This window comes from Triticum urartu, chromosome 2A, assembly GCF_056163025.1.
Source record: "Triticum urartu cultivar PI428250 chromosome 2A, HENAU_Tu73, whole genome shotgun sequence".
NCBI classification, from domain to species: domain Eukaryota; kingdom Viridiplantae; phylum Streptophyta; class Magnoliopsida; order Poales; family Poaceae; genus Triticum; species Triticum urartu.
Genome location: NC_141874.1, coordinates 2,066,609 through 2,081,272, shown reverse-complemented (window position 1 = coordinate 2,081,272; position 14,664 = coordinate 2,066,609). Strand labels below are relative to the sequence as shown.

At 48.4% G+C, this 14,664-nt stretch overlaps 1 protein-coding gene across 1 annotated transcript; it reads left to right on the top strand.

The window, feature by feature from the left end:
- Positions 1 to 607: 607 nt before the first annotated feature.
- LOC147982670 (uncharacterized) lies at positions 608 to 1,825 on the top strand. Its single transcript, XM_087539314.1, has one exon. It carries the CDS (start codon positions 608 to 610, stop codon positions 1,823 to 1,825), a length of 1,218 nt encoding a protein of 405 aa, XP_087395440.1.
- The last annotated feature ends 12,839 nt before the right edge of the window (positions 1,826 to 14,664 follow it).

Here is a 14,664-nt window from a genome sequence, read left to right as displayed (position 1 = left end):
CCCTGGTGGGCTGGCAACCCTGGTGCGAGCGCATTGACTGGTCAGATTAGCTCCACTGGCTTGGGCTTGTGCACCAAAATATCCTGCGACTTAGCAGTTTTTCGGCCCATGTGGTCAAGCCTACATACATACAGTAAAAGAAATCCCCTATTTCTAAAAAAAAGTAAAAGAAATCCCCTTACCTAAAAAAAAAAGTAAGAGGAATCCCCAAATCAGTCCTCGACCACCGGACCGAACCGCCGCCGCTGCCTCGAACGTGGCCGTCCCAGCCGCCGTCACCACCGGTGCCGACCGCCGTGCCGTCCGTTCCCCGTACGTTTCATCAAGGTGCACGGCGGCATCTCAATTTTTCCGATTCTTGTAGTAGGTACGTAATTCCTTATGGCCCCTTCCTCCACAATGCCGCCGTGCACCTTTTGCTGTACGTAATTCCGTATACAATACAATAGCTTTTGGGTTTATTATCTGGTTGGTTCGCCGCTGGTAGATCATCTGCCTGCGTCAGTCATCTTGCTTCAGTTTGATCTAATTTCTTTTTTTTTTTTCCTTATCACCCTCCCAGGAGATCAAGAAGGATCATACAAACTAGATCGTCCGAGAGTCTGAGATGAGCTGCGGCATGCGGCGGTTCCTGAACCTGGGGTTGTATGACGGGCACAAACGCCTATATTTGCTGCGGCGCTTGGACCTCTCCAAGATGGACTTTTTTCACCAGACAGCAGAAGAGGCGGCCGCTCATGGCAAGGTGCTGCCAACACTGACGCCCGCCAAGGCCCGTGCCACCAACAGGAGAAGGATCTGCAACACCCAAGATCTGGCGACAGCGGACGCGGTGGCGCCCAAGATCGTTCCGCCAAAACCCGAGCTGATCATGGGGCCGCCGCAAATCTCCCCCTGCCTCGACTCCCGTCGCTTCGTCCATTTCTTCCCCACCGCCTCGGAGAGCAAGGTCGTCTCGGGCGACCGTGGGAACCGCATGCTACGCTTCAACATCCTCGATGGCTCCCGCTACATCGATACCCTGCCATGCCTCCACGGGGTCAAGGAGTTGCCGATGACCATCTCCGTCCCTCCGACGGACTTACACCGCCCTGACGGCGATGACACGGGCGACCTCTACATCATCGATGGCCTCCTCCATCCGGACAAGGTCGAGGTGCGGCCGCAGTTCGAGGCCCTGGTGTGGAGGGGGCTCCACTCGTCTGCCTTATCTAGCAGGTTCTGGCACTGCGACATCCTCCCTCTGCCGCCGTGGATCAGCCACCACGAGCACGCCATGGTCTTCGGCCACGCCCTCGTCGGCGACAGCATCTGCTTCTCCATCTGTGGCGCCGAGGGTGCCGGCACCTACTACTTCCACATCACGACTCGTGAGTGGAGCAAAGCTGGCGACTGGCTCATGCCCTTCAATAGCAAGGCGAATTACGTCCCCGAGCTTGGACTCTGGTTTGGCGTCTCAAACAACCTCCCCTGCGCTGCCGACCTCTCGGGCGTCGTCGGAGGGGAGGAGCCGTCGCCGGACAAGATGCGGATCTGGGCGCGTGATGACCTGCAAGAGGAGTGGCAGCCCAACAGCTTGCGCCAGCCCATTGCCGTCAGCCTCGGTTCCGGCAGGTTCATCGTCGTGGACTTCTTGGATGCCATGAAATTGAACAAGGAATGGAACGAGATGGAATCCGTCAAGGAATTTGCCCTCTTCACCGGTATGGAGGTAGCGTACAGCAACGGCAAAGGCAAAGGGACGATGCGTGGCCTCCGTATGATGAAGCACAGATCCCGGCGTTACATGTTTAACAATCAACAGAGGATCGAGGCGGTGCTCTGAATGACTCAGTAAGCAGTCATTTTGAACTGCAGCTAGTGTATCTGTGTATGCATGCATTCACTCCGGGACTTAATTTGCTATCGGTGTAGTAATCTGGCTGCTCCCTGTTTACAGCTACTAGTACTGACTAACTCTAGTGTTAAGTTAGCTTAAATAATCCATCTTGTCGTATGAAACGTACTGTAAATTTTACAGTAACACCCTAGTGTTATTCTAGATAATTCCAGCTTAGCTGAAGAATCCAATCCACGTAGAAACAAATTGTATTATTCAGAAGTTGCTGCTGATGAAATATTTGTTTGATGGCCTCCTCCACCCGCACATAGCGGAGGCACTGCTGCAGTTCTAGGCCCTCGCGTGGATTCACAGGTTCTGGCACTGCGACATACTCCCGATGCCGCCGTGGATCACCCGCCACAAGCGCGCCTTTCTCCATGGCCACACCCTCGTCGGCGACGCCATCTGCTCCTCCGTAATTGCTGCTGACCAATAATTGTTTGAACTGTTGTGCTAGCCGAAGAATCCAGGTAGAAAGAAAAATATATAGTAATGCTGGTTCAGTTTTCCAGAGTTGTTTTTCAAGTAACTACAGTTTGGTTATGAACAAAAATAGCAGTTCGGTCCAGTACAGGTACAGCCTCTTCATCTTTAATTCACTGACTAACAATGTTTTAACTAAAATTGAAAATTCAGAAACATAGAGCGGGTAAGACATTGTTGACCGACTACACTTGCAACTAAAAATAAAATTCATTCTTTTCACTACAAGTATGAGTGTGAGATCGGTAATGGAATGCAGGTTGTCGGGGAAACGACACCTATCGGACCACAAGAATCCCTACTACGGTTGGCAGGGCGCGGGGTTGAGCAAACAGCAGATTTAACAGGAAGCACACGGTTCGTTTACCCAGTTCGGGCCGCGAGAATGCGTAAAACCCTAGTCCTGCTTTGGTGGATATATTGAGTGTTCTTGTGTTCCTGAGCTAGCTATGGGGTGTAACGTGCCCAGAAAAGCCGAATCCTTCTCCTGGTCACCTCGGGCCTCCTTTTATAGAAAAAAGGGATTGCCACAGTGGCACACATGAGATAGAAAGGTCTACAGTGTCGCGAGGTTATCGCCTCTATTACAGAACAAGGCGCATTAAATGCTTCTCTTAGGTGTCCCCTTGCTTTATCGGGGACGGGAACGGAGCCCGTCCCGTCCGTCGCCGCCTCGCCTGGCTTCGACACGCGCCCAGGCCAGCGATGCGTGTGGTGCCATGTAGGTAGGCAGGCAACTGAGGTGGCGCGGTGGTGGAGCCTTCATGAAGATTTGCATGCCACCACGCATGTGCTTGTTGAGTTGGCGTAGAGGCCGCCCGTTGCCACGCAGGTGCATGCCCAACTGGTTGCGCTAGCAGCTGCTTGGGAACGGTCGGTGGAGTCTTGGTCAACGCGAACCTGGTTGTGGCACCGCTGATGTCCTCGGCAAGGGCCTTGCCGGGGGCCCGGCAAGGGTCTTGCCGTGGCGTTGTCGTTATCCCCGGCAAGACGCTTGCCGGGGGTCTTGTGGATCTCCTTGGCTGGAATCCCGCCAAGGGTCGTCGTCTTCTGGTCCTCATCTGATCTCATACGTTTATGATCTTGACAAAGATCTGCATGCCATCAAAGAGGTGCCTTCCGAGCCTTTATTCCAACGTGGTTGACTACATCGGAAGCCGCGGGCTCAAGGATGGCGCACTCCGCTGGTGTGGGGTGAGCTGCCCCGGCAAGGCCCTTGCCGGGGCCGCTGAAGCTGTCCCGGCAAGGATCTTGCCGGGGGAACCCGCCTGGTCCCTCTGCTCTTTTGGTGTCTTGGCCTTGGCGTCGCTTTGGCCATCTTGCGCTCCTGCTCCCTCCTTCTGCTTTACTTATTGTGGCCGCGGTCGTGGCTCTAACTGCCCGTGCACAAGTAAAGAGGTCAAAAGAAGAACCCCTACTTTTGTACACCGACACAGGTTCCAATATTGTTTAAACATGCCCAGTCTTTACATTTGGCCATATATATGTAGCTTGCAAATATAAATAATAATCATTTTTCGTGACAAGTTCAGGAACGAGAACTCATCATTTTTTAATACATATCTAAAAAGATGTAGCGACATAAAGTACCTGAAATTGAAACTAATCTACTCAGCAGCACAGCCTAACGACCCTGACAGCAGCGACGCAGGACCAGTTGGCGCCGTCCCGGCACGAGGCCAACAGTGGTGATAGCCAACCCCACGAGGAGTGAAGTCTATTTTAAACCTTAAAGTCATAGAGCCAGTCGAAATCAAACCCTCACATCTAAATACCTGAAATCGGTACCCTGAACTCTCAGATTCCGGTCAATATTGACCCTACATCCACCCTAGCCCTGTTTGTGGCACTGAAAAGAGATAATCCCGGCCAGGATTCTAGGTTCTCTCACTGACTCGGCGGCCCTACACGTCAGATCCATCTTCTTCCTTGTTACTGTCTTTTGAGCTGCCCGAGCGATGATGCTTGCCTAGCTCCTGAAGAATCCATCCCCAGCTTGCTGCTTCAAAGCCAGCTTCTACGTGAAAACACGTTACCTAACAAAAAGCATCGCAGCATCATAGCTTCCGTTGCTCACAATCAAGGAGCACTTCAAGCTACATATTGCCGTGGCCCGCCGCACGACATAGTTGTCAACGATGTGATTGCCGAGGGAGTGGAGCACGAAGCCGAGCAGGCCGTGTAGCCTTGTACGCGCGCCGCATCGTACACCTCTAGTCGGCCATCGCCATGACGCAGGTCGCCGGCAACCTCCACGCCATGCGCGCCATCGCGGACGCGGGTCGTCACCTCGCGGCGACCCAGAGTGGATGGTGCGTCGACAAGCGATGTTCTACGGTAGGTGGTGGTCTTCGGAGGTGTTCGGCGTTGGTCGAGACGCGGTGTGTGTGTCAGATGAGGATAGACTCTTTTGTGTTGTAGTTTGTTTTGCGGTGTTGTCTGTCTGTGGACTTGATCGAGAGTGGTGTGGTGTGTGCTACGCTCGTTGTTCGTAGCGAGTGATAGTTTCTTTTAGTTTCAATTCAGCCTTGTATAAAGCTATGATACATCTAGACGTACTTTCGAAAAAATAATAATTTTCTAAACAGAATGCCCTGCATTGCTGACCACTAGAGTAAAAAATCAGAGTTGAGCTGTAGAGTGTAGGAATCATGTCTTTCCTTGTTGAAGTAAACACTGAATTAGAGTGAAAATCGTGCTATTAAAACGGATGACCTCAACATCTGAAGGAGAAGAATCATAAACTGACTGAACATTTCTAACCACTCAGCTTTACCCATGTTGTTGTACGCAGACCTAAGAGGCTCATTGCTTGAACCACAGGAGATGTGGAGCTGTGCGTGTCCGGTGAGTGAAGGGTTGCACAGTGTCACCGTGCCGGCGACAGGTTGCCTCACGTGCAAGGCAGGATCGCCTTCTCGGCGGGAGCAGAGGATTCTGCGCTGTCGGCGTGCGGCCTGCGCTTTGAAGTAGTTTTCGCACAAACCATCCTGCCACCAATTCCCAGGTGACTACTAACATCTTTCCTTTCTATTGTTCTACTTTTTTTTTCTTTAATCTTCTTCCTGGTTCGACGTTTTCCTTAAAAATTCGTGATTTTTTTCGTAAAAATCGATGAACTTCTTATCAAATTCAATGATCCTTTTTCAAAGTTGATGAACTTTTTTCAAGTATGATGAACTTTTTTGAAAACTCGATATGAACTTTTTTCAAAATTGATGAACTTTTATGAAAACTCGATATGAACTTTTTTCAAAATTGATGAACGTTTTGCAAACTCAATGAACTTTTTTCAAACCTGATGAAATTTTCTCAAACCCGGTGAACTTTTTTTAAAATTGATGAATTTTCTTCAAATTCGATGAACTTTTTTCAAGTTTGATGAACTTTTTTTCAACTCGATGAACTTTTTTGAGACCTGGTGAACTTTTTTTTAAAATTGTGAACTTTTCTTCAAATTTGATAATTTTTTCAAAAGCGTTGAACTTTTTTCAACATCGATGAACCTTTTTTCAGTATGTGCAAATTGTTCTTAAAATGATGAACGTTTTCAAATCCACTATTTTCTCTAAGTAATTCAATTTTTTAAGTGATCTAATGGTGGGTATTGTGCAATAAATAGCGCGACCATACTTGTTCTTATAAGGATGGTGCCCTTGGCGAGCGGCGGGCGGACGGGCCTGCTCATGGCCTGGGAGCGGCGGGCGTCTTTCGTTCTCTTATCGGGCCGCTCCAGTTCGGTTCCCATCCTCTGCTTTCGTCATTCGTTTCGTACACTGTTTTCTTCCTCGTGGCTTCTTCTTCTTCATCTCCTTTCTCCTTCTCCTTCCACGCGGCAGTTTTCTAGATCGACAATGGACGGAGGTCGTCCCTTCGCCGGGCGTTCTTCACCAAGGTTTGAGAATCAACCTTGACCGCCATCCCGGACTCTGTCTCTCTTTTTTTCTTCTCGGATGTGCGTCGTTCACCATGCTGGGTAGCGATTTGTTTAGAGACGCGATAGGATTTCTAGGGTTCCGCCCTAGTCTTCTGCTAGAATTTTTTCTAAATCATGGTGTGCTGATGTCGTTTGCTTCGTTTAGTTAGGGTTCCGCCATGGATTTTCACCATATTTTTGTGCTAGGGTTTCTAATTCATAGCGTTCTGATGTGGTTTGCTTCGATTTCGCCAGGGTTCCGCCATGGATTTTTGCTAGGGTTTTCCAATTTTTTCATGGAGTGCTGATGTTGTTTGCTCCGATTTTAGCTAGGGTTTCGCCACACATTTCCAATAGGGTTGTCCAATTTGATGGCGTCCTGATGTGGTTTGCATTGAATTAACTAGGGTTTCGACATGGATTTTGTTAGCTAGGGTTCCCCTTGATAATCATGTATAGTACATGCTGGGCATTTTGGTTGTTAGTGTGGAATCTCATTTTTTGTTAAACCTATTCTTAAGTTGCTATGTTATTTATTTATAGTACATTTTAGGTATGAAAGCTATGAACATTTCGTCAGTATTTTCTACGTACATTCGGTTGCTGTGTTATAATTTTTTTGTTATCAAAATAATGCTATGAGCATCCCGTGTTAATGCTTTTGATATCCATGTTGTCCTCGCACGCAAATAGCAGTTTTTTCATGATTTAAAATCATATGTTTTTTACATGAAAATAATGCTATGATCAACATCCCTCATAATGGAACAACCTCAGTAATTTTTTACCTTAGTTGGTTTTTCAGTTCTTCATTTTAATCCTATCCTTTTTTTGGTTTGTTCCACGGAGCTCCTTGTCTAGTAACCATGTCTGAAACTCTGAAACACCGTGGGACTATAAATCATAGATTCTCAACCCTCAGATGGAACAAAGCCCCTTTTCAAATTTAACTAATAAGCAAAAATGATATGTTTCCAAACATGATCTGGATAATCTGTAACACATCAATAGGCATCTTGTTGTCCCCATTGGATTCATGCAATGGCTTGCCGACCACACTCGCTCAAAGTTTGTCTTCAAGCACAAGAGTAAAGTTATTCATATCCGAAGGGAAATGATCATTCAGGTTTTTGGAATTCAATCTGGTTCTGAACTCTTTCCTACTGAGAGCAATGATCCTGCTGTAGTAGCAAAAGTTAAGGAACTCAGGGTAAATATAAATTTGGAAGTAGGAACATTCTAATAGAAAACATTGTCACCATGATGAAGAATGATGAAAGTGAGGAAGGTTTTATTTGCAGTTCCGTGTTTCTGTTCTTCTCAACAATCCAATAACTGGAAGCTTCTGTACGGTCTGCATGACATTTCGCAGTTGCATAAGTATGATTTGGCAACATATTGCATCAATCACCTGAGTGAAGAGATCGAAAGCTTCCACGAAAATCTTTTTAACAGTCTTGGGTGATTTGAACGATCCTATCTGGGTTGACGGCTGTCTGTCCATGCTTGTTGTAAGTTATTTTTTCTTTTGTTCTTTTTGTATCATTTTTTTCTGTTTTTCTCCATTGTTGTATTTTCGTCATTTTTTGATCACGTCTTCGTGTTATCCAGATCATATATATGGATTTTCTAGATCTTACTTTTGCAAGGCTATTTAGGAGCATTACATACAATGTCCCCAGAATTGTTCATGTCCAGAATGTTGATTTAGTTCACGCAGCTAATGTTGATTTCAAAAGGACAACTAACAAACCAGTAGCCTATGGAGCATTGCCTGTAAGTGTGCATCCACATATATGTTAGAATATTTTTTGTTTTTTTCTTGATTTTGTGAACAACTTTCCGTGAATGATACATCTCCGTCGTATCTATAGTTTTTGATTGTTTCATGCCAATATTCTATAACTTTTATATACTTTTGGCAACTTTTTATATTATTTTTGGGACTAACATATTGATCCAGCGCCTAGTGTCAGTTCCTGTTTATTGCATGTTTTTTGTTTCGCAGAATACCCATATCAAACGAAGTCCAAACACAATAAAAATTTACCAAGATTTATTTTGGTATATATGTGATTTTTGGGAATCAGAATAGATAAGAAACGATGCCCGATGGGCCCACAAGTCCTAGGGGCGCGGCCCCTACCCAAGGCACGGCCCGGAGGCTTGTGGCCACCCCATAGGGCGGTTGGTTCCCTTCTTTCTCCGCAAGAAAGCTAATATCCGGATAAAAATCGTGTTAAAATTTCAGCCCAATCGGAGTTACGGATCTCCGGAAATTTAAAAACGGTGATAGGCCAGAATCTGGGAACGTAGAAATCTAAGGAAACCGAGAGAGAGAGAGAGAGAGAGAGAGAGAGAGAGAGAGAGAGAGAGAGATCCAATCTCAGAGGGGCTCCTGCCCCTCTGCTGCCATGGAGGCCAAGGACTAGAGGGGAAACCCTCCTCCCATCTGGAAGGGGGGGGGGAGGTCAAGTAAGAAGAAGGAGGGGGGCTCTCTCCCCCTCTCTTCCGGTGGCGCCGGAACGTTGTTGAGGCAAGCATCGTGTGACGGCGATCTACTCCAACAACTCCGTCATCTTCACCAACACCTCCATCACCTTCCCCCATCTATCTACAACGGTCCACTCTCCCGCAACCCGCTGTACGCTCTACTTGACCATTGTACTTTATGGTTCATATTTATTATCCAATGATGTGTTGCCATCCTATGATGTCTGAGTAGATTTTGGTTGTCCTATCGGGTAATTGGTGAACTGCTATGATTGGTTCAGTTTTCTTGTGGTTATGTTCCCATCCTTTGGTGCCCATCATATGAGCGCACATGTGGATCACACCATAGGGTTAGTTGTATGTTGATAGGACTATGCATTGGAGGGCAAGGGTGCCAGCAGTTTCAGCCTACCATAGAAATTGAATCATACGGGATTAGAGGGGGACCAATATATATTTTAATGCTATGGTTGGGTTTTACCTTAATGATCGTTAGTAGTTGCGGATGCTTGCTAATAGTTCCAATCATAAGTGCATAGAATTCCAAGTAAGGGATGGCATGCTAGCAGTGGCCCCTCCTACATAAAAATTTGCTATCGGTCTAGTAACGTAGTCAATTGCTTAGGGACAATTTCACAAATCCTTCCACCACTTTTCCACACTCGTTAAACGAACTTAATTTTTTCTTTAACTAAATAGCACCTAACTTTTATTTTCACATTCTTTATTATCTTGCAAACCTATCCCTTTACACCTACAAATTACTTGTAGTTTCATACTTGTTCTAGGTAAATCGAACGTTAAGCGTGTGTGGTATCGGTGGTCAATAGAACTTGAAGGGAATATAAATTCCACCTTTAGCTCCTCGTTGGGTTCGAAACTCTTATTTATCGAGAAAGGCTACAACTGATCCCCTATACTTGTGGGTTATCAAGACTTTTTTCTGGCGCCGTTGCCGGGGAGTAATAGCGTGGGGTGAATATTCTCATGTGTACTTGTTTGCTTTATCACTAAGTAGATTTTATTTGCTGTTCTTAGTTGTTCTCTATCTTAGTTATGGATATGGAACACGAAATACAAAAAAAAATAGGTGTACTTGCTACTAATGGAGATGGCGAACCTCCTAAAACCCTCGATGCTCATTATGTGAAAACCCCATTCAACTTGATAATGGGAGACATGTTGGATCGTGGGTCGCCGCGCTATGGCCCAAAGGGGCGATGCTGCGGCGGCAAGTGGGTCAGGGCGATTGTTGCGGTGGTCGCGGGCTGCGGCGCGACGGCTCGAAGGGGCGGCACAGCAATGGAACCCGGGTCTGTGCAACCGCAGGAATGGCGGCGTTGACCGCGTGCCACACTCGCTACAGCCCGACGCAGCGGCGGTGCGAGGGTGGGTGCAGCCACTGGACGGCCTGGAGTAGACGGACTCGGGGCGGCGGTGGACCGCGGCCCGCGACACTACGACCGAAGGGGTGACGCAGCGGTGACGCGGGTCGGTGTAGCCGGGAGAAGAACCACGGGGGCGGTAGCGCTGCGGCCCAATGGAGTGACGCAGCGGCAGCCCGTTGCTCGATCGGTGGAGCGGCGCGCTGAACTCCGGGACAATCTTCACGGGACCTGCGGAGGCGCATGCAACCAACGAGCCAGGTTGGTCGGGCGGTGTAGATAAGGCGAATCGCGGTGGCGAGCGGGTGATCAAGCCGATCGCGTGGGAGGTCGAGGACGCCGCTCGGTGGAGGCGTGGTGGCTGCGGAGTCCGAGATGAAGCCGGTGACAACGGTCGACATGGCGGACGTACCAGTGCGGCGTAGATAGATGGGCGGGCCGGCGCGCGCGGGGCTGCTGTGGTTGGCCGCGGCTGGCGCGAGGCCGCCGGGTCGGGGCGATGCAAGAGTCCAGGTCGGAGCAGCGTGGTGACGGCTGGCGCGGGGCGACTGGCGGGCCGTTGCACGGACGGCGGTTGGCCCTAATGGGTCGCCTTGGCACGCGTGGCTGCCGGGGTCCAAGTAGAGGCGTGCGGGGGTTGACAATGGCGGCGGGTGACGCAAGCGATTTAAATCGGAGAACTAAAAAGGTAACGCCGATCAAAGCGACCGACGAGAGAGAAAAAACCCAAATCAAAGAATCGGGAAAAAGACTATCTACGGCAGCCGGCCAACACGGCCGGCGGACGAACCCTAAGTACGGGCGGCGCAACACCCGACGCCGGTCATGCAGTTCGACCGTCCGGGTTGGATCGGTTAGGCTAATAACATGTTAGAAGGGATAGAGAGGGATTCGTGGAATGGTTGATGATGTATTACTTGAGCCTCATGGACATATAAGGGATAGAGAGGGATTCGTGTGAAGTACATGATCTACTCTTTTTTTCGGGTAAAATACATGATCTATTTGAAGTACAAGACAAGTCAGAATACTTTTTAGTCTATCCTATGTTTTCAATACAATCACCTAACTCAACATGAAGGATGTATGAAACAGTAATCGTATCCTATGGTACGCGTCCGTGTTGGGTACACCGTACGTGTTGGACGCCTTATGTCGGTTCAGCAGCCGGGTTTAAGTAGACATGTCCGTACCTTGTGTAACTACTACACCGTATCTCCAGACGAGCCTTTTGTGTCGATCGATTCCCAGCTTCCGACGCTAGCGCATCTCGCCGCCCAGATTCGATCGGCTGCGTCCCCCGTGCCGTGCACTAGGAAACTGGCAACCATGGAGCTGCTCCTCCCCGACGACGTGCTGGCTTGCATCCTCCGCCGCCTCAACCCGCGCAGCCTGGCGGCGTCCCGCTGCGTCTGCAAGGCGTGGCACGATGTCGTCGACGCCCGGAGCCTGCTGCGCGCGGACCTCCTCCTGCTCTCGGTCTACGGGATCTTCTTCGTGGAGGAGGTGATCCTGAGCAGCATGCGATTGTTCGCCCGCCCCCTGATGGAGATGGGAGCACAAAATCGCCGTCAGGTTCGACTACCTGGACGAGGACGTCCCCCGCCCAGACTACCAACATCTGGAAGTACTGGATCACCGCAACGGCCTGCTCTTGCTCAGGGACTGGGTGGTTAACCCGGCGACCCGGCAGTGAGCGCCCTTGCCCCCACCTCCGCCTCTACGCGCGGGGATGGAAGCTTTCTTTGACACCAGATACCTTGTGTTTGATCCCGCTGTATCGCCGCACTACCATGTGTTTTCGATCCCTAGAGTCTTGCGCAGAACTGTTGAGCTAACCAAATTCACCGACGAGACGGAATGGCCGCCATCGCCGTACACGCTCACCGTGTTCTCCTCGACAACACGGAGGTGGGAGGAGAGGTCTTTTGTTCGACAAGAAGGAGAAGCGGCCACACGGACTACAATAGCTGACATCAACTTCTCTCCTCGGAAGCAACGCTACGCCGTCCACTGGCGGGATGCGCTTTATGTGCATTCCCAAGACGATTCCATTATACGGTATATATGAGCTCAACCCTCCTTTTTACTACTATTAGGACATTTTTCTCTCCTTCCTCCACGGTTTATAGGGCATGTGCGTAGTTCTATATTGACAATTTAACTAGCTATATATGTATTATATGTAATGAAAAATATATCATTTGTGCAGTATAACCTTGTCGACCCATAAGTACCAAGTGATTCCATCTCCAATAGGACGTCAAGTGACATAGCTAAAATCTCTCTACTTGGGGAAATCCATCAACGGCGTCTACTGTGCACTAATCTTTAATTTGGAGGAACGGCTACGGATTTGGCTACTTAATAATGATGAGGTACGCGGTCAAACAAAATGGGTGCTCAAGAATGACGTGAGCATTCAACCACTCGTGGGAATAACACATCAACACTTTGGCCTTCAAAACAATGGACTTTGGACTTTGCAAAACACTTCCTACGAACCAATGGCGGAGCAGAAATTTGAATGGGATCCTGACAGCGACATTACCCTTGAAGCTGAGGCTAAGGCTCCAATAGATCACTTTCATGATGATATTCGTACCCTAGGATTTCATCCTTACAAGGAGATTCTCTTCTTATGGACAAATTGCAAAAGAGTAGTAGCTTACCATTTGAACAGTTCCAAGGCTCAAGACGTGGGAAAGTTACCCGTACCATCGATAGAAACGTCTTTTGTATACACACCCTTGTTGGATGGGGAAATATTAGGAAAATAGTTAACATAGTTGTTGGCATCAAAGTGGTGGTATCAGTCAAATGTAAGATGATGTCATATTGATCTCTGTAACATATGTACCCCCGGAGTATCGGCGTTGACTAATTTTTTGTTCCCTACCTTTTCTCGTATTTTAACTTAATTTATGTTGTGTGTTTCCACGATGTTTTGCAACCGAATGCTGAGTTTGTGCAATGCATGCCATTGTTGGATGGGGGAATAATCAGAAAACAGTGTACGTACTAATATAGTAGTCAGCATTGACACTTCGATTTCCCACTTCTTGACTCTTTGATTTCCCACTACTAGTGCTATGAGGGATCAAGTGCGAGATGTGACATGGCATATTGATTCGACTGGATGCTTACCTTCTTCTTGTATTTTAATTCATTTATGTGTTCCCACGATGTCGATCCAAGTTGAGAATGAATGTTGAGCTTGCCAAGCAATGAGGAACCCATACTATCGGCGCCGTGCACCACCCCGTTGGTGCTGCTGGTGTTAGTCTAGGCTTTGTTGTGGCTCGGACGAACGAGTTATCAATCATCTTTGTGTGCACTGTAGTTAATCGGTAGTTTAATTGGTAGCTGATCCTACAGTAGGGGTGTGTTTGGTTGCTCGCATGCTCCTTTCTTGCACCCAGCAGCAAGGATTTGGGCCATTTGGTTTGTTGTGGAATCTTTGCTTCACACGAGTTTTAAAGCTGCTAGGAAAGCTCGATCCCAGCGTTCTCGCAGGGCCAGGCCCTGGCAAGCCAAAAGTCGGTCCGCGCCGCACGCACGCAGAAGGGCGGGAGATGCTGCGTCGCCTCGAGTGTGCACGCCATAATCCCCTCACCGCTCCTCTCCCACCTCTCACTCACCCCTTCCAGAGACGCCATTCCCTCTCTCCTCTCACCGACGGCGATTCCTCCGCCGGCGTTAGATCGGATTACACCATCTCGTACTCCGTTGCCTCTCTCCTGTTGTACTCCGCCGGCGATTGGCCGTCATATTCTATGCTGCCATCTCATTTCGCCGGGCTCCCTCAACGGCAGCAATGGCAGTAAGTGCTCAATCATCCCACAATCGTTGCTGCTATGGTAGATCTGTTTGAATCGGCACATTTCGTGTCTAATTTCTTACATGCACGGTACTTTGTTAGTGCTAGGGCGGATTTTAAGCGCTAGGTTTCTTGTTCGTACGGCTAGGGTTCTAGTTCATACGGCTAGTGTTTTTGTTCGTCTTGTTCGTCGTTCTCATATGGGGTTCATAGTTAGCAGATCCGGCACTACATTCCTCAGATCTCTATCTATATTATACCAATTAGCCAGATTTGCAAGATATTCCGATTTTAGTACTGTTTAGGGATGATCCACACTAGGGGTTTAGTAGCAGAACTGTTCGTGGCAGGCCGATGATGAATTGGTATCATGTTGTATTTCCAGGGTTGGATTTGTGAACCATGATGTCTGAACACAACTAGTGTTCATTCAACACGGTTCGCTTACACCATCCCTGGAGATCATGCGTGACTACTGCCACATGCAGTAAGTTTGCATGCACCATCATAGGTTGTCTTTCCACATGCAGTAAGTTTTCGAATTTAGGACATGTTTGTAATTTTGCTGATGATTTAAAAGCAGGGTACAAATGAAGGGATGGCACTGTGGAGCCTAGGTGCAAGATAAACGATCGTTTTATCGTGTCCCTTGGTTCCACGGTATCATCTCTTCATTTGTTTTGTC

What these genes read in the sequence shown, in the direction of transcription:
- LOC147982670 (XM_087539314.1), top strand. Translation starts at nt 608, where the DNA reads ATGAGCTGCGGCATGCGGCGGTTCCTGAACCTGGGGTTGTATGACGGG.